Source organism: Salvia miltiorrhiza, chromosome 1 (genome assembly GCF_028751815.1).
Source record: "Salvia miltiorrhiza cultivar Shanhuang (shh) chromosome 1, IMPLAD_Smil_shh, whole genome shotgun sequence".
In the NCBI taxonomy this organism is placed as follows: domain Eukaryota; kingdom Viridiplantae; phylum Streptophyta; class Magnoliopsida; order Lamiales; family Lamiaceae; genus Salvia; species Salvia miltiorrhiza.
In genome coordinates, this window is record NC_080387.1 from 70605052 (window position 1) to 70625501 (window position 20450).

At 31.9% G+C, this 20450-nt stretch overlaps 2 protein-coding genes across 4 annotated transcripts; one reads left to right on the forward strand and one right to left on the reverse strand.

The window, feature by feature from the left end:
- Nucleotides 1–8823: 8823 nt before the first annotated feature.
- On the reverse strand, nucleotides 8824–12639 carry LOC131005666 (BTB/POZ domain-containing protein NPY5-like). Of its 3 annotated transcripts, none has more exons than XM_057932691.1 (5): nucleotides 12496–12639; nucleotides 11518–11601; nucleotides 10879–10948; nucleotides 9515–10684; nucleotides 8824–9437 (listed from the first exon to the last, which is right to left on the reverse strand). In XM_057932691.1, the coding sequence occupies exons 2-5, from the start codon at nucleotides 11577–11579 to the stop codon at nucleotides 8961–8963; spliced, it is 1779 nt and encodes a 592-aa protein (XP_057788674.1). In that variant the 5' UTR covers nucleotides 11580–11601; nucleotides 12496–12639; the 3' UTR covers nucleotides 8824–8960. The 3 variants fall into 3 exon arrangements, with proteins under 3 accessions (XP_057788674.1, XP_057788672.1, XP_057788673.1); XM_057932689.1 differs by having other exon boundaries at nucleotides 12156–12639; XM_057932690.1 differs by having other exon boundaries at nucleotides 11518–11901; nucleotides 12156–12577.
- A 6218-nt stretch (nucleotides 12640–18857) lies between these two features.
- Nucleotides 18858–20352, forward strand: LOC131005670 (uncharacterized). Its single transcript, XM_057932699.1, has 5 exons — nucleotides 18858–19511; nucleotides 19614–19667; nucleotides 19753–19825; nucleotides 19904–19960; nucleotides 20121–20352. Exons 2-5 carry the CDS (start codon nucleotides 19636–19638, stop codon nucleotides 20193–20195), a joined length of 237 nt encoding a protein of 78 aa, XP_057788682.1. The 5' UTR covers nucleotides 18858–19511; nucleotides 19614–19635; the 3' UTR covers nucleotides 20196–20352.
- Nucleotides 20353–20450: the final 98 nt, after the last annotated feature.

Consider the following 20450-nt stretch of genomic DNA (forward strand, 5'->3'; position numbering starts at 1 on the left):
GCGCTCAAGCCCACAATCACACATGTCACAATTTCGACTTTCTTTCAATTACTATCCAATTGGCATTTGGATTTAGGGGTAACATTCACAATTATTTTTAGATAATTCATATCCATTACTAATAAAATTTTAAAAATTATAGTAGAAAAAATTTCAATTATTTTTATATTACGAGTCTAATTGAACCTATACTGATTGAGCCTACACTTTTTGGACCTCTAAATTTGAACCGAAATTGAGCCCAAAACACCTTATCTGAGTAAAGGTTGAACCCAACAAAATCTTGAAAAGGATGAACACTAATCGAGCAATTTAATTAATCGTGAAAATTGAAATAAAAATGTGGTCCTAAAAAAATGAAATCGAGTAGGGCATGCATGTTTACACGAGTTTGGTGAAATTCAAAGGTAATATGATGATGGAAAGGCGAAGTGGAAGCGTTATTCATGAACATTTGTGCACACTTATAATTCAGTTTCCAAGCTGAGATATGGATCAGCACATACACAAAATGCTTCAATATTTGTGGCTTATATAATCATGAAATCCTAGAAGCTTCTAAATGATTGTATAGTGATACCAATCCTCATCTTTTTTTTTTTTTTTTAAATAAAAACGCCTATATTTACATGACATTTTTTTCACACGATGATTCATTAAAAGTTTGTAGTACCAATGTTTCACATGTGTAGTAGTCATGTACTACCTCCGTCTCATTTGTATTGGCCCCCCTTGTCATTTTGGGCTGTCTCAATTGTATTGGCTCATTTCTTAAAAAAAACTAAAATAAGGGTTCTTAAGTGGGCAAAAGTAAAACACTCTACCTGCTTAACTCATAAATAAAGACTTTCTTAATCTTTGTATTGGGACGGAGGGAGTATATATGTACAAGAGTCATGCAGGTTTTCATTTTCGATGATAATAATAATAATAATAATAATAATAATAATAATAATAATAATAATAAATGTGAACTAAAAATGAAAATGGAAATTTGGGAGTTTTGAAAACCGTAAAGATATAGAGTGGTGGAAGATTTATGGCGACAAGAGTAAGTTGAGGACCTTGAGGTAAGTGGTCTCAACACTCCCAAATTATTATTATTATTATTATTATTATTATTATTATTATTAGTGGGACCAAGACTATTATATACCAACTCTAAAAATCTGAAAAAGAAATGCCAATATTCAAAATTCATCTAGTCAGTTAATTAGTTCAAGTACGTGTTACTCTTTATGGGAGGATGTAGTGCCTAAATATGATAGATAGCAGATGCATCGAGCATAGTGATTCCATTATTTTGACTGCTTTTACTCCTAATTTGTGCCTAATTGAGCACCGCAAATTATATTAGTGTTGCCCTTTTGCGCTAATTCTGCGTTACCCTCTAATTTAAGGTAAATAAACTATTCATCTTAACTCGATAAGACCAGTGGGTTAGGCAAATTTTGACTGCTAAATGCTATAATAAGTTAATAACACGTCCCTAAACTTAACCTAACTCTAGCTAATCAAATTAGTGACAGGTAAACAGCTAGAGTAACAATTTTTAATTTCGCATACCAATAAATAGATATGAGAATTGTGTAGCAAAGTCCACAAAATCCAAAAAATCATAGTTGAAATTGACAAAATTAAATATTTAAATCTCAAACTGCAAAAGCACCAGAGCTCGCATAATTTTCTTTAGGAATTATGGTAAAAAAAATGCACGTACTTTGAAAAAAGTTGTAATTTTTACCTGGAGATTCAATTAAATCAAAAAAAATACGTGAATTTATATTTTTGTTGCAATTTTTCACCTAAGTTTGACTTTCAACAAAATTAGAGCTTAATTGATGTCGAAAATTCACGTGATGTTGGTCTAATTTCTGATGATGAGGAGTGTTTAGAAGCTCGAAAGTCTAAGAAGGCAAAAATTAATATATTTGACTTAATTTCTAAATTACAACAAAAATATAAATTCATGCATTTTTTGATTTAATTGAAAGTTCAAGTGAAAATTACAACTTTTTTCAAAGTTCGTATATTTTTGGGCCATAATCCATTTTCTTTAGTATCACTATTATTTTCAAACTAATATACAATACTAATATTCTTCCATAAGAGGTGGTTGACACTATAATAACAAGATTAAAGACAAATGATTCGGAGATTGTAATGATGTGGTCGGAAAGATTGGGCCTCCACAAAATTGTTTTCTAATAGGTTAATTTGGGCCTATAATTATTTAGCTAAGTAGGTGGTTTAGGTTACGAGGAAATTGCTGCAAAAATAAAACTATTATATTCAAAAGTTCAGTGCCTTTTACTTCGTTGCTTGTGTGTGTCCCATAACACGTTGCCGACCTAAATTGTAAATTAATTTAACTTTTTAAAATTGCATTCAATTTTTAATTAACGACAAAGCGAGCTAACTTCACTTTAAAATATTACCGTAAATCAAATGTAACTTATTTGATTATTTCGGTCAAATGGATAAGGAGTTTTGCTCTTGAATTAAAATATCTCCTACTTATTAATTTATGGACCTTGCTATTTGGATCAATTTGATCCGGATCAAATCCAAAATATAATTAATGTTCAATATAAAAAGACATATTTACCCTTTATGTATTTTTCATTTTAATATTAATGAAATATGTATACATATTATTGGGAACATTATTTTCAATAAATACTTTTGTGTTTTCAATGAGAAGTTTGACTAATTTATATATATTTTGAAAACCAACATGAATGTATTTAATTACTCAATCATGCATTTGTAAATATCAAGCTTTGATATTTACGTTTTTTATTTTTTTTTGTTAAAATGTTTTACTTTTATTTTCCTGAAGTGTTTCTTTACTTTTATTTTTGTTATGTATGCTTTTCTTTTTTGTAAACACACCCTTTATTTAAATAAAAAAAATACTATTACAAAAACAAAAATATGAAACAAATTAAACATAAAAACATAGATATCAAAGCAAAATTAATATATTTTGTAAACCAACATGAATGTATTTAATTACTCAATCATGAATTTGTAAATATCATGCTTTGATATTTACGTTTTTTTTTTTTGTTAAAATGTTTTACTTTTATTTTTCTGAAGTGTTTCTTTACATTTATTTTTGTTATGTATGCTTTTATTTTTTGTAAACACACCCTTTATTTAAATAAAAAATATTACAAAAACAAAAATATGAAACAAATTAAACATAAAAACATAGATATCAAAGTAAGTATACTAAAGTTGTATTAATACGTATGTACTTTAGATGCATTAAGCAATGCCAATGTACACTAAAGGAGATCGATAGACGCATAACAATCATTAACACCACCATTTGTTAAATCTCTAATACATATACTTACTAAATATTTTATTTACATTTACTGAACATGTGTGATCATTTAATACAAAAATATGATATTATTTCATTTAAAGTCTATTTTAATAATATATATTACCAATATAAATTTTCATAATATTATAAACTTTGGTTGGACAATTTATTTACATTTATCTGTATGACTAACAAATATAAAATATTAAAAAGATAAAAAAATTAACTAATAATTTAATTTACGCAATATGAAATTTTTTCATAATATTATAAACTTAGGCAATATGTTACTATTTATGTAATTGGTTGAGCTTTCATATATATATATGATATGATTTATTTACAAATATATATATATATATATATATATATATATATATATATATATATATATATAGGGTTGCATTCTACAGAAACACAATATTAGATGGAGAATGGAGTCGCAATCTGGTTCGTCAGATCAATCTTGATCAAAGGCTGAGATTAGAAGTTAATATAATTAAAATTGGTAAGATTCATAATATCCCTTAATTTACTCTCTTCTCTCTCCTCTCACGTCACCCCTCACCTCTCTCCTCTCTCTCTCTCTCTCTCTCTCGTCCCCTCTCTCATCTCTCCTCTCTCTCTCTCTCTCTCTCTCTCTCTCTCTCTCTCTTAAAATCAAAATACATAATTAAGTTCATGACAAGTTCAACACAAGTTCAGAAGTTCAGAAGTTCAACAAATTCAGAAGTTCAGAAGTTCAAGACAAGTTCAACACAATTATACGTATAAGTTCAATAAAATTATTTACAAAATCTGCCGCCCCTTCCTCTTCTCCGGCGAATGTTAAATGCACGGAGAAGGGGGCAGCGGCCGGAGTTCAGAAGGCGGCGGTGGTGGCTGAACTTGGGGCGTTCGAAGGCGGCGGCGGTGGCTGAACTTGAGGGCGTTCGAAGGCGGCGGTGGCTGAACTTGAGGGGGTTCGAAGGCGTCGGTGGCTCTGAACTTGAGGGCGGCGGTGGCTATGAACTTGTGGGCTGAACTTGGGCGGCGCCGAGGAAGGAGGTGGCGCCTTCACGCCGCCGAACTCGTCGCCGTACACCACCACCCCTCCGGCCACGTTCACCGCCAGTAGCGCCGTCGTGCACACCTTCGAACCATTTTTAGCCCTTAGATCATCAAGATATACTTCTTAAAATAAGTACACTTCTTAAAATATAAAATAAGAATCATTTTCAGCCCTTAGATCATCAAGATCTACGGTTGATTCAACGTCCTGTTGGATGAATTCATGATCTTGAGTTCGAATCCCAAAAGTAGCAAAAAATTATTTTTCGCAATTCATACCTTTATACGGCGAATTGATATGTGTTCTACATAAAATTCTAACTCAGAATCCCAAAAGTAGCAAAAATTTATTTTTCGCAATTCATACCTTTATACAGCGAATTGATATGTGTTCTACATAAAATTCATACTTTATTTGTAGTTGTTATTTTTTATTTTAAGAGGTGCTCTCACGATAGCCCTCCTATATATATATATATATGTGTGTGTGTGTGTGTGTGTGTGTATATATATATTTATATGTATATGTATATCACATACTTAATAAATTAGAATAATTTGTACAAGTAATTATTTTTAGTATGAAAAAAAAAATTGTGTGAGATTGAGCCTATTGTAATCTCCAATGAAATCATGAATAAATTACGAAGAATTTGAGTTTACTAATTTTAATGTGTGTGAGATTGAACCTATCGTAGATCTTGATGATCTAACGGGTGAAAATAGTTTATATTTTTTATTCTAAAAACATTGTAAAAGTTTTTTATCTCCTAAAATTATGAATTAATTATAATATATACATAAAATATTTTATATATACCCTTCAAAAAGTACGAAGTAATTATTTTTAGTATGACAAAAAAATTGTGTGAGATTGAGCCTATTGTAATCTCCAATGAAATCATGAATAAATTACGAAGAATTTGAGATTGAGCCTATCGTAGATCTTGATGATCTAACGGGTAAAAATAGTTTATATTTTATATTCTAAAAATATTACATTAAAATTAGTAAACTCAAATTCTTCGTAATTTATTCATGATTTTATTGGATATTACAATAGGCTCAATCTCACACAATTTTTTTTCATACTAAAAATAATTACTTGTACAAAATATTCTAATTTTATTAAGTATGTGATATACATATACATATATACAATCCTAAATTAGAATATATATTATACTCCCTCCGTCCCTAAAATAACTTCCTCTTTTTCCATTTTGGGACGTCCCCCAAATAACTTCCTCTTTCTTTCTTTCCATTTTTGGAAACCTACCCCACCACTAATAATACTTTATTTATTCTTACTTTTCACTTTTCATCACTCCCAATACTAATTATAACACTTTTCACAACTTCCAATAACAATTATATCATTTTTTCTCCACTATCAATACACTTTACAACTTTTTATTAAAACTCGTGCCGTCACCAAAGAGGAAGCCATTTCAGGGACGGAGGGAGTATTACATTTTATGACTTTTTATATTTTGGGTTGTGTTTCGAATAATTAGGATCTCATGGAAAATACTAAAATCAAGATGATGTTGAAAAATGCACAATACTTGATAAATAATAATAATAATAATAATAATAATAATAATAATAATAATAATAATAATAATAATAATAATAATTGGGGGTGTTTAAATAAAAAAATGTTACAAACTTTTTTAATCTTGATAAATAATGATACAAACTTGATAAATAATAATAATAATAATAAAAATGTTACAATACTCATTAATGATTTATGTAAAGAAATTTAATTTAGATATATTATCCAACATAATAATAATAATAATAATAATAATAATAATAATAATAATAATAATAATAATAATAATAATAATAATAATAATAATAATAATAATATAAATATTTAAATTTTTAAATTGAAACACTTTTTATAGTGATTGGGGGTGTTTAAATAAAAAAATGTTACAAAAACAAAAAAGTCAGATAAAACATAAAAACATATTAAAAAACAAGTTCTTTATATATTCCAAACTAATTATTTTCTTAAATAAACAAAAATCCTACGAATTATGAAATGTTTAATTTTTTTATAAAAAAAAATTATGAAATCCTACGAATTACAAAATCCTACGAATTACAAAAATCCTACGAATTATGAAATGTTTAATTTTATGTATCCTATATATGTTCAATGTATTGATTTAAGTGCATATGTTCATGAACTTAATTTATGGCCTAGAAAATTGAAAAGACATTCAATTTATATTCACAATATATTAAATTTAGTATTTTAAAATAATAAACTTTTATAAGGGGCATTTAATAAAACACATTTTCAGTAATTTTTTTTGGACTTTTATACCCCTACTGATCCGGATCAAATTGATCCGTATAGATTTATCCTTAATTTATTTACTTTCATCCTAACATCAGAAAAAAGTTGTGGCGGACAAAATCAAACCTACACAATTTTTTGGTTTTGAATATAGTTAATGGAAACTTCTGAGATATGCTGCAAGTTAGATATAATCTTTGAGAATAACTGCGAATCATATGTAATTTATTCTTTGAGAATTGTTGAAATTTAGACACACACGATTTGTTTTGAACATTATTATTATTATTAATAAACCAATTTACAGTAATGATCCATAAGATGTGTGCTTCATAGTGATAAAATAGTATATATATGCAATATAATAAAAAGATTAAAGATAAATATTTTTATCCTCAAGAGTGGGATTACTTTAATTCATTCTTTTGATGTGATAAGAATCAAGCAAAACAAACTTAAATGATAAAAATAATTAAGGACATTGAGATATCCCAAAATTCCAATTCAACAAAATAAACAAGAGATTAACCTTACTATTTTTATCTATCAAGGCTAATTCTTCAAAGTAAACGCCCCTTGTATATAGTAAACTTTATTTTTTATTTTGGGACACCAAGTATGGAATACCTTTGTGTTAAAGAAAGAGGTATTGGATTTAATAGAAAAAAAGAAAAAAATAACTAATGAAGTTCATCTTGATTTAAAGATTCATGGAAATATTGATAGATAAGATCGGTTTGGTGGATTAAATAGATATGATTGATAAGATTTGAGGAGTGATTAAATAATTCATCCAACTTTGGAGTGATAAACAATCACTCATTTGGGTGATTAGATGCGGGTCGAGTTATCAATCACACACTCAATCATGCGAATCAAACGCTTGATAAAAGTGAATTATTTTATCAATCATGTATTATCACTAAAACCAAACGCATCCATAATACTCCATCCGTCCACAAAAAATAGTCTGTTTCTATCACATGGTGGGCTACATTCTCTACTCACAATACAATTAATTATCATTATAAATACTACTTTTAAGTGGACATCTTTCTTCACTCACAATACAATAACTATTTTTATTAAAACTCGTGTCGTCCACTTTTAGAACTATTTTTGGTGGACAGATGGAGTATATAAAAATTATAGGATTCGTCTAGGTCCTCAAGGATGTCAAGGTAAGACAAACTTGGGCTTTTTATCTCTGAGGTCCAATATTATTGGGGCTTAGACAGTGAGGGCCCAATGGATTAATGATTAATCTGATAATCCTCATTTATGAGTGGGCTTAGTTCCACATTATGAGTAAATCTGAAACAAGGTGAGGTCTAATAACTGCATAGGTCTCCTCGTAGTCTACTACTAATATTCTTCTCATTTATGAGTGTGAGGTTAAATAACAAATTTCAATCTCCCAATTAAAAAAATAAACTCAAATTAATATCAATTTAACACGTGGCTAGGAAAGTAAGGGACATGAATATAAGAGATCTGATTGGACTTTATACTCTCTATGTTGAAATTCGCACATATTATCAAGGATATAGCCATAAGTGTATCATAATCAAATATATTTGAAGTCTCAATGCTTGTTTGGACTTGTTGATGCATATTTTGGATAACTAACCTCATATATCCAATTTCACTTTCCCAAATCTCAATCATATATGATAATTTACATATAGTATTCCCTTTTCTTTAATATACATATATATATATATATATAAAGTAAATAAATAAATTTTAAAGGCTGTGCAATGAAAGACTCGAATTCAGAACCTCAGGTATTGGACATTAACCTTCTATCACTAGGCCAACACACACGCATAACCAACTTATTATGTTCGATCAAAATAAGATTAGTTTTTGTTGGCAACATATACTAGTAACTTATGTATACGAGTTAACGTCAATTACTTTATACACTAAATGTAAAAAAAAAAATCATAATTTATGAAAATAATTCAAGTTTATAGGTAACAATCTAAACTCTAGTGTTGCTCGAGACTGGCCTAATTGATAAAGTGAGTGTGTTGTCACTGAAAAACTCGAATTCAATAATATCCTTGTAAGTGATTTTTCCCATGGTGCAAAGGCAAAATTGAAAAACACAATAGAGAGCAAAGCAAGACTTGCTATATCATCAATCACACTCTTTTAGTGTCCAAAAATTCTGATATCTGGCTTTGCAATTCTAACAAGTCAAAAGGGGAATGATCCAAGATGCATTCTTACAAGTTTGATTCACCAATTCTACGACAATGCACGTCTCCTACTTCTTGAAGGCGTCGATCTACTCTCCTCGAGGCTGCCGGACGTGTCCGAGCTGCTGTTCTCGTTCGACCATAGCTTCGACAGCTTCTTCCCGCCCCCGCCTCCGTTGTTTCTCAGCCTCAGAGAAGCCAGCTCCGCCTTCAACGACTTGAGCTCCTCGGCCGTCTGCTCACCATCCCAGTCGTCGTCTGTGTTGGTAGTAGCAGACCTCGAGCTCCCGTACGACCCTCCGGGGAGCAAAGCCCTAATAGACCCGGGTAGCTCCGGCATCGTGTGATCACCCCCTCCTCCCCCTGCTGCTGCTCGGCTGTGCTCGAAGAAGAGAACCTGCATAACAACCCGCAACGGGAGCCTCTCGTTCTGCACAACATGCGCACACGCCTCACCCGATAGCTTCCTACAATCCATCAACCGGCACATCTTCTTCTTCTCGCTCTTAGTCATCTCCGGGTGCTCCTGCAATACGAGCACGCCTCGTTTTAGCATACAACGAAACGAATAGAAGACACAACTCGGGTATATAGGAGACGGACCTTGAGATACATGTCGATAGCACGATAGATTCTATCGTGCGTCTGCCTTGGAAAGCTCGAGACCATAGCCGCTAGATCAAGAAATCTGGACAGGGGCAACGAGGAGTCTCGAGCAGCTTCAGCCAGATAACTATCGACCAACGTGGCCACGTTAGCCTTGGAAGCATCCGAGGAGAATCCTCCGTACACGTCATGGAACTCGGGATCGAGGGAGCAGTCGGTATGCTCTTGCATCACAAACTGCTCAACCAAGTCATACACTATGTCTATGTTATAGAGGGCCGTCTCACCATTAGGCGAACGTATCAGAAAATCAGCCACCGTTGCCTCCCCGAGCTGCTGCGCGATTTTCTGCATCAGCTCCCTTCTCCCCGACTCTCCACATTCCAACACGAACGATGCTTGCAGTAATTTGAGCAGGAAACTACACGGCACGGAGTTCACCTCAGTGGGCAGCAACTCCGTGATGGTTTCAACCAAGTACCGGTACTTGAGCGTATCACCACCTCGTATCGTGCCTTTGCTGAAGCCGGGGAGCCTTCTCGAGAGATAAGCTTGCAACGACTCTCCGATTACATCAGCAGAAATCCTCCCTTTAGCTCGTACCGTTGAAATCACCCGTTTGTATAAATCAATCTGAAGCTCACAAAGCTCCTCCGCCCACCAGTCTTTAGGCACCGTTTGCTGTTTCCTCACGCCATTCCAGAGTGGATCGTGTCCCTTCTCGGACAGGAGCTTCTTCCGGTTGTAGGTATACGACCAGTCAACCTTCGAAGGCTCGATGGAAGCCTTGGAAGCTATGGAATCGAGGCAGTGGCTGACGATCTTCAGTTCCTCGGACCAGGGAAGATGAGACCTTGTAGTCTGAAGAACAATGATCGAGTCTTTCCAGCTCCGGAAAATGCTAGAGCTGAGGAAGACGTCGATCTTGTATATAAGATTTCCTTTCTCGACGGTCTCGTACATTTCCAGATACTCCGATGCACAGCGCGCTGCCACCACGTTATAAGCGTTGAGCGTCGCGACCATGCCATAGCAGAACTTGGCACACACTTCGAATGCAGTAGCTCCCCCGGGAATGTCGTCTATGCGAATCTCATCATTTTCGTCGTTTGCAGTACTGCTGCCGACGAGCTTCTGAAGGTGAGAACTCTTCGAGAGAAGAGGAAACTGCAGAAGAAGAAGTGCTGCTTTAGTAGAAGAAAAACACTCATCTTATTTCCAACTACTATCTAACATAGAAGCATAAAACTATGCAAGAACAAAAGCAACTAATACTAGTCAAAAAATTAACAACAAATATTGATGATGGATTAGGTTAAACAATTGTATTAGCAATATGTTAAGCAAGAAAATGGATGTACCTTGTGGAGATAAAACTTGATATCACCAACATTAATTATCAGATCAGTCGCCAGCTCTGTTGCTACATATCTGAAACAAAATTTTCGAGCAGTCCCATTTTTAGTAAACTCTTTATATTTCTGCAACTTTATATATTGAACATTTGATACAGAAAAGGAGCAAGTGCAACACTATGAGCAAACCAGCAAACGTTATCGTCTCATCGTCTCATGAGATGTACGACATTTCCATTTATCATCAAATGTTCTAACGTTGCGAGACATGCTACTAAAAGGATGGTTTTTGTGTTACAAAATAATTGCATAGCACTTAAGTAGATAGGAGAAGATAAAGTGGGATAATTGAACTAAAAATGCATGACAAAATGTACCAAGTCACCTCAGGAGGATAGAATATCCATTTTACCAACTTTGGAGAAACATCAAAACTATTTGAGTATTCCATTTGAATACCAACACAAATCCATACTAAAAACTCGGAGATTTCCATGAAATGAGTATCTTTAGGTGACAATACAAGCCATAGTAAATATGGTGAAAAAGCTACTATTTAAGAACATAACAATATGCAATGAAAAAATGCAGCTCGAACTACAACTAAAGCATAAACAGAGAGATCAAGAAAGGTTAATAGTTAACCTGATATTGTCTCCATCATTCTGAAACTGATCAGGCTTGGATCCGAGCTTCATAAACTTCATCGTCTATCGCCTGCTGCAGGTTCTTTAAAACCGAAACAACTTATCACTCGACTACTCTAAAGGAAGTAAGCAAGAGCAAGAAGTGGAAGAAGATAAAGCTCTCAAAAGTCTAGACACTAAAGCCCTCAAAGTGAAGCTCAATAACAGAGAATACCTAATAGTATTTCTTTTCATATCTCAAACTTATAAATTTACAACTACTTCAATGAAAAAGTCAAACCCAAAGATCCACATTCCCCCAAACAAAGATTTTGTACAATCAATGAAGTTTGAAACACCAGTCAAAGCCAGCAGGAATCTTGGTATGAGCGTGGAGCATCACCTAAATCACAGACAACAAGCATCAACTAGATTTGGAGGGTAATGGAAACATATCCACCTAAATCACTCCAACCAACATATTTGTTCCCATCCCTACATCAAAATTCCCAAAGCAAAAATACATCAAAACCAATAAGTATACTCAAAATCAAGATCACACTTTTACCATTGCCACATCACAAATAGCACAACAAATTCAAGCAAGAATCATTGCAATAGAAAGTAGTAAAAGGAAAAGCAAAACTTCACACTCACCTAATCAAGAATGGTTGAATCAATGCTCAAAACAGTGTGCAAGCAAGATTGGTACAAGAGTTTTAGAGGAAGAAAAACAAGAACAGAGAAAGAGGCCAACAAGAAATGAAAAAATGAAAAGAAGAAGAAGAGTAGTTGCTAATCTTTGCCAGCCACCATAGCAACATAATGTTCTCGCAAAAAGCCAAGCTCAGAATGTTCCCACACTCATCTATCCCTTGAGAATCAGCACCACCGCCCCCACCACTGCTGCCTCTTTCTCTCCTCCCCACATTATAACTTTTCCCATTCGCCTTTCCCACATATTTATGCAAAAATTATCAATATTTTTTTTTTTTACCTTTGAAAAATCAGCTTCTCCCTTTTCCACTTCCCTTTTCTTTTCATTCACTAATAAATCATCAGTAAAGTGAGGTTCTTGAATTTCAAAGTTGTAAATTAGTATAGTGTAATGTATATACTATTTGGATTTTGGATGAATGGCAGTTCAATCTTTTTCAATGAATAAAGAAATATATAAAGTGCACAGTGTTAGGCACGCCAAACTGACACTGTTGTTGCCCCCATTCATCACATTCATACTTTTTTACTTTTCTTTTTTCTTTTTTCTGTTTTGGAGTTTAGTCAAATGTTTTTAGTATATTTTCTTTTGGAACAGAAAACGACCCGCCATCTTTTATCTCTCGTACTTTGATAATAATGGCATCCAACTTCATCATCCATGTTTTTTTATGTGAAAAGAAATATGATAATCTATTTGATTACAGTAAAATAAATTTGCTGCTCGGATTTTGGATCATCAATGGAGGTCACGTGGAGTTACGAGTTGGGTGTCGCAACTTAAACACAACCCAACATATCATTTTTTGGAGCTATTTCGATTTTTTTTCATTAATTTAAAATTTTGGCTATAAATTCAATTTAGAATCTTTTGCTCCCTCTGCATCATTAAACATGACTATTTTTCATTTAAAAACGTCTCATTAAAGATGACTCATTTTCATAAAAATAATGATGTCCGGATTAATTCGAACCGGATGAACCGACATTTGGTCAACGATCCAAACCTGAAACCGTTAATCACGAGTCGGAACTAAAATCGACAAACACCTAATTCGGATACGAGCCCGAATTTTTGAAATTCAAAATTGACAGTTAACCACTGAGCCCGAATTCGGAAAACCGCTGTTTAGGCCGAAAATCCTCGGTTAATTGATCAAAATCGGTGGTTTTTCGAGTTTTTATTTTATTTTTTTTAATTCGAAAGTTCTTGTTAAATTATTCTCTTGCTCTTGCTCTTGCTAAATTAATCTCTATTTATCCTACTATTACATTTCTTATATTATCATCATGTCTCGTGATAATCGTGGCAAGTCTATCAACCTCGACTTCAAAGACGATCGAAGTCGTAAAAATGTCGGTTCAACCCTTAGACCGTCGGTCGGTCCTTGAACCGGCAGTTTTAGGCCTGGCCCGACGCTATCGGTTCAAGGCCTGTAACCGGCCCGTCTCTACCTCTTCACAGGCCGATTACAGTTCACCTTCCTGGTTAAACCGTGAACCAACGATTCAGGCCCAAAACAAGCGGTTCTCGATCCGTGGACATTACTAACTACATAGAAAGTACTCCATATGTCCTTATAAAATGTATCCCGTTTTAAATGACACGGGATTTTAATAAATTGATTGAATATGTTGTGAGTGGAGTAAGGGTCTCACTTTCATGTGAGTGAAAAACTTACTAAAAATAGATTGAATACATTTTATGAGGACGAACGAAAATGACAAATTAAATACTTTTTATGAGGACATAGGAAGTAATATTTAACTCTTGAAAAGATGTGGGCTCTATCACTTTTATTCAATTTACACGAAGCGAGCCATTTGATTTGTTGTGGATTGGATGATGGAAAATTAGCTCATAGCTCTACAACTCATTACCTTAGTCGCCCATATCGAAAAGCTTCCTCTAACATTCTTCGTGCTGAAAAGAAGTGAGTTATGTTTAGTGAAAAAAAAGGAGTAATATAGTACTCCATCTCTCACCGTCCATCAAAAGTATGAGACTTTTGCTGGGTAAATTTTTTAATAAAATTAGTGGTGATTCTTATGTAAGTGAAAATAGTTCCACCATTGTATGAAATGAGTGATTGAGATTAAATTATTATTATTATTTTTTTATAAATAAGTGGTATTTGTAAAGATAAAATATATAAAAAAATGTGAAATCATGTCTTAAAAAAGAAAATATCATATTTTTTGTGGATATCAAAAATGACAAAAGTGTTATATTTTTCCTGGATGAAAGGGAAGGAGTATACAATTTATCCAAATCATACCTCGCCATTTAAATCAACGTAAATTTCTTCTTTTAACTAAATAGTACGGGTAGGTATTATTAACACTTAATTAATTGTAGTATTTGTTTTTTTTAATACACAAAATCAAACTTAATTGCTTTGATTCCTTGGAGTTTGTTGTTCTTGTTACTTTCTTTCTTGCTTTCTTGAATTAATATGAGAAGATTTGCTTGTTGTTTGTTGTACAAAACTTCAAAGCTTAAAGCTTATGTTTTTGTTTTAAATCTTTGAAATTTGTTTCGAGGGGTTGAATTTATATGTCGAATTCATACTAAGAATCAGCTATTCACCGTCCAATTCTCCCCCGATTCTATTACATAGATTTTATTTTAATAATAAATTAATGATGTGCGAGATAGTTAACAGAAAAATTAATAAATTTGATAAAATTGTTTAAAAATTATCCAATAATATTAATTATAAAATTAGAAAAATCTAATAAAACCAAAAAATTATATAAGGACCTATAGAAATAAAAGACTAAATTAAAAGGATCTCTAAATATATTTTGCCGATAATCTATGATGCAATTATAGATAATAAAATGTCCTAATAATGAATGGTTTGATGTCATTGACTCATTGTGCGTTAACTTTTTTAATATTCCGTATAACGGAAGATTTAAAATTCAGATCATTTCGCCTCCTAAAAATGTTTAAATAAATAAATAACAAAACAAAGTCTGACACTGCTTAATTCACCTGTGCCAAATTTTAGTTACCATTTGTAATCAGAAGATCTGTGCAATTTAATGATTTATACTCGCGAAATAAATTCTACAATTACTATGGTCTCTGCACTAATAATGATACCGGTCACGAGTATTTGTCGGCTTATTTTATTATTTTTATTTTACTCTTATTTTTTTGGATTAATTAATTTAGAGAGAGAATTTTTTTTGTAGTGGTATTTGAAAGAAATATGTCTGACAAAAAATGTTAAATATTTAAAAATTTTGATTAATTTAATTTTTTTGGTTCAGATTTAAAAGAATTTAGTTAGTATTATTATTTTCTCTATATTGTAGTTTTTAAATATTCTTTTTAATTTGTATTTTTTTTTATAATTTTTACACTTAAAGAAATTATAAAAATTAAAAAATTATAGAAAAAACGCCAATACAAAGAAAATAATAAAATTAACTAAATTTAAAATTTAGATGATTTTAAGAATGTTTCCACATGTACGAGACTTTCCGATTACCTCAAACAACGTCATTCAACGACGTTTGACAATCAAATAGAGGTAATTAAAGAGGAGGTCTTGGGTACACTCGACTCGGATAGACCCGTACTCAGATCCTGATCCGCATTTTGATCCAAATCCGCATTCTAACTCAAATCGTGTAAATGATATTATTCGATTCTACAAATGACATTGCCTGTAATTGACACTATTCTGTTATATAAATGACATTGCGTATAAATGACACTATAACATTGTAAATGACACTGTATATAATTGACACTATTCAGAAATATAAATGACACTTCCTATAATTGACACTATAAGATTGTAAATGACACTATAATATTTTAAATAACACTACAAGATTGAAAATGACACTATAACATTTTAAAATATTACAGTGTTATTTATATAATTTAATAGTGTTAATTATAAGCAGTGTCATTTGTATAACTTAATAGTGTCATTTACACGCTTTGGGTCAGGATGCGGGTTTGAATTAGTATGCGGGTCAGGATTTGGGTACAGATCAATCTGGATGTACGGTATACCCGGATGTACAGAAAATTTTGTGGTAAGTAAACAGTAATCTTGTTTGTCGTTAATTTTGTTTTCTACATGTAAATTCTAACACTGATTTTAATTATGGTTAAATAAATCTATCATTAAGGGACTTTAAGAGATTAATTAAAAATAAATAAATAAAGGGATATATTGAACCAAAATAATGTACACGAACCTATCAAAACAAAATGTAATTTGTACAACTACAAGTACTTAAATACTCCCTCATCCCACTAAATGACGTAAAGCTTTTGAACATGTAAATTAGGAAGAATGTGTAAATTAATTAAAAGCTGTAGAGTCTATAAGTTTTTAACAATTAAATTTTGTCTTTTATAAAAACAAACCACTTATAATGGAAGAATTCAAATAGTAATATCATTTTTATTGGGACAATGGGCTTAATAAATACAAGTTGTGGATCCTACTATTTTTATCCAATTTGCACATTTTTCTTCATTTTTTGCTTAAAAGAAGTTAATCATATTTAGAGGGATGAAGAGAAAATATGTTTTGCCCAAAAAAAGTATATTCCAAAATTGATTAAACACTAGCTTTGCAATGCGACATTTAAGAAATCTGAAACCTGAAATGCCCATGAAATTTTAAAGATGCCCAGTGAAATCTATAACTTCAAAACACTAGATATGTTTAAAATGTCAATCACAGATAAATGATTTTTTTTTCTTTTTTCCTAAAAATATTTTCTAGTCATCATGCCTTTCAATTCTAAATCGATTTATACATAATTGTACTTATCAAAGAGAGTGAAAGACATGGACAAACTTAAAAGATTTGGATTCCAAATGTTGTTTTCAATCTAGGATAACTTGGAAAATAAAATCTATGGATATCATATTTTTCCCATTGATATGAATCTGCAGTCGAGATTTATTTCAAATCGAAAGCAAAATGGAGTATTATTAATATCATATGATCAGCAATGCAGCCAAAAGAAGTGAAATTTTGAAGTGGACAAAATCTCCACATATGATTAATTAATCGGTTATGATATACTTAATTAATTGGGAGTGATAAAAATGTCGTTTGAGATTGTCAGAAAGAATATCCAAAGATGCTCTTCAGCACGTGAACATATATGTTTTCCACTAAATTCAGATCCGTTTCCAAATTCTGCAGTTTTTACAAAATAAAATCTTTTATTTGTTAAACAGGTCAAGTAGAAGAACAAACAACACAAGAATCTTTTATTCATTGTTAAATGAGAAGTAGCCCATCTCACTCTATTGATTACATCAGCTCTTACACCAAAGAAACCATAAATCAACGAAAATTGAAAATTGAAAATAGTGTTAATAAAATGTAAATATTTATTTCCTCAAAAAAAAAAAATGTAAATATTTAAGCTAGAAGAAACCAGTAGTTTTTAATGGGATAACACATTCCACCATTACAGCTTAACAGTATCAAAACTTTCAGTATATTAATTCAAGGCGACCATTTCTTTAATCATGAATCTAATAGACCAATGACTAAATTAGTTATAAACCATAATGGCACAATATGTAGGTATGAGTTGTCTACACTATTATTTTTTTACTTTTAGTTTTTCTATCAAAAGCTTTTGGTAACTTGATGAAGACACATAAGACGGAAAAATGCAATGATAGTAATTAAAAATAAAACCAGGATTCCACACTGAAAGAGTGTTTGGTTTGAGCTTATAAACTCGTCGAAATAGATTTTACTCCATCCATCCCACTATAAGTGGCTCAAAATTTTTCGACACAAGAATTAAGGAGAATGTGTAAATCTATGGGACAAGAGCCTAAGCATTCTATGGGACAACTTGTGGATTGCCTATTTTACCCCTATTATATATTTATAAAATAAATCTAATACTTTATAATAATCCAAACTAAAACATAGGCATTTTAATAATTCAAACTTGATAAGAGTAGATTTCTTATCGCATTAGAATTCTATTTAATTTTACATATATCAGATCTAATACTTTATAATAATCCAAACTAAAACATAGACATTTTAATAATTCAAACTAAAACATATTTACATCAAATTATAAATATGATAAGAGTAGATTTTTAATTGCATTAGAATTCTATTTAATTTTGAATTTATGAATTGATCCTATAAAAAGAGCCTTATATACAACATGTGAATTGCCTATTTTACCCCTATTACATATTTTATTTTAATGTATATTATATATTTATAAGAATATATTATTCATTAGATATTACACTAAATGCATATGTTATATATCTATAGCTATTGATAAGGCTTATAAATAAATATATTCATCCAATAAATTATATATCTAATAAAAGTAATAAATTAATAGATTTTTTAAAATAATAAATTATCAAATAAAATAACATTAATTGTAAACAACGTACGTTCTTTTTTTGCTAGTTGGTTAAAAGTGATAGAGCCTATATTTTTTTAAAAGTTAAACTTTTTCATTTATAAAAATATACCACTTATAATGGGACGACCCAAAATGAATTACAAGTTATTTTTAGTGGAAAAGAGGGAATAACTTATAAACTCTTGAAACACTTATTAGTTCTATAATATAAGTTTAGGCAAACACCCCAAAATTGATAAGTAAACAAGTAAAACAATGGACTTTTACTAGATACAGGCATGCATTATTAAGTTGATTAGAGTCTTGTTTTTGGAATATTGTATGAGACAGCATAAAGTCTGCACTAGTTTTCATGAAAACTAGGTGAATTAATATAGTGTGACTACAATCCATTTAGTAATTGGATGAATAAACCCAATTACTAAAACCAAGTTTGATACATAACACAAGATTGTAATCAACAACGCTAAATTGGTTTCATGCTTCACAACAGCAACATCTAAACCCACGATTACACGCAACAATTTAGCAACAGAGAGCTTGTTCTTGACTTACCTAATCGCAACGGTGGACTATTGAACGGCGGCGGAGAGGCAGAAGCTCAGCCGTGTGAGTTTGGGAGCGAGGCGGCGTGTAAGGTTTGTTGCGCTGTTTGTATTTTTGCACTAATGGGAAGGGATAACCCTTCTAATTAAAAGAGAAAGACAAGAGTGAAACCCTACATAATTCGATCTCTCGTCTCGCCCTAACCCCCAAAATTCAGAAATCAGAATCCCGCGCCCTAATTCCTCGCCGCTGATCCAATCGGAGCCCCGCCCCTCCCTCTCTCTCTCGTCTTGCCGCTTGCCCTGCCTATTGCTTCCGAATTGCCAGCGCTCGCGAAATTTGTTGGTTCGTACAGCCAGCCCCTTTTGAGATTTCTTGTTTCATCTTGATATATAATTGTACAGCATGATCCTTACACATGTAAATTTAAACGTGAGCTTTCTTCAGGAGCTTGTGTTTGAATCTCGACATGGATCCTAAGCACTCAGGAAACGTTCTCAAGTATATCTTCTTTGCCCATTAATTTCTTGTTATCAATGCTATTGGTGAAAATCTGAATATTTTCACCCTTTGTAATGATTGGCAGGCATTTGGAGAAGCAAAAGGAGCTTTTGATGGATGCATACAGATCAATGTCTCATGAATTGCACAGAATCCAGGTACTCTGTTTGTGATTTGAAATTATTTGGTGTGTGATCATCTAGGTATTCATGCTATCAATTGTGTTGAAACTGTAGGTAGAGGAAGAAATGTTAATGCGCAAGTATTATGAGTTTATGACTGCTCAAGAGAAGGTATGCTTCTTGCTTCCTTTCAGAAGTTCTGCATTGTGTATTTAGGGTTATGGAACTGAATTTGATTGAGAAAATCTTTCTTCTTTTTTTAGTAATATAATGTTTGATTACACCAGATCTCAGCTACTAATTTTGACATGATTGGGGTTGGAAAATGCAGAAAACTAAAGATGATGAACAAGGTAGTGAAGCTGGAACAATGGTTGTTGCTGCTAGCAGGGAAGAACAATCATGATTCATGATATCTTCTGCTCCATCATTTTCTATCAAATTCTGTTTTCGAATACAACACTTATTTGGATAGGTCTGCTTCTTTCAAATCTTTTTGATGTAGTCCTCAAATTTCTTTGTAAATACTGAGTCTCTATAATTTCACTTTTTCTTTGATTCTATATTATTTTTTATGTTTTATGTTTTGAATTGGATCTCTGAATTTCATTTGCAAAAACTAATTTCCTATAGTATCATCTATGATCCCTTCAAAAAAAAG

Excerpts from the sequence above, each read along its gene's own strand:
- LOC131005666 (XM_057932691.1), bottom strand. The coding sequence starts at position 11,579 with ATGAAGTTTATGAAGCTCGGATCCAAGCCTGATCAGTTTCAGAATGAT. Across the intron at positions 10,949-11,517 it reads AATGATGGAGACAATATCAG|ATATGTAGCAACAGAGCTGG; the intron begins GTTAACTATTAA and ends ATTTTGTTTCAG. Across the intron at positions 10,685-10,878 it reads TCAAGTTTTATCTCCACAAG|TTTCCTCTTCTCTCGAAGAG; the intron begins GTACATCCATTT and ends CTTCTTCTGCAG.
- LOC131005670 (XM_057932699.1), top strand. The coding sequence starts at position 19,636 with ATGGATCCTAAGCACTCAGGAAACGTTCTCAA. Across the intron at positions 19,668-19,752 it reads CACTCAGGAAACGTTCTCAA|GCATTTGGAGAAGCAAAAGG; the intron begins GTATATCTTCTT and ends AATGATTGGCAG. Across the intron at positions 19,826-19,903 it reads ATGAATTGCACAGAATCCAG|GTAGAGGAAGAAATGTTAAT; the intron begins GTACTCTGTTTG and ends TTGAAACTGTAG.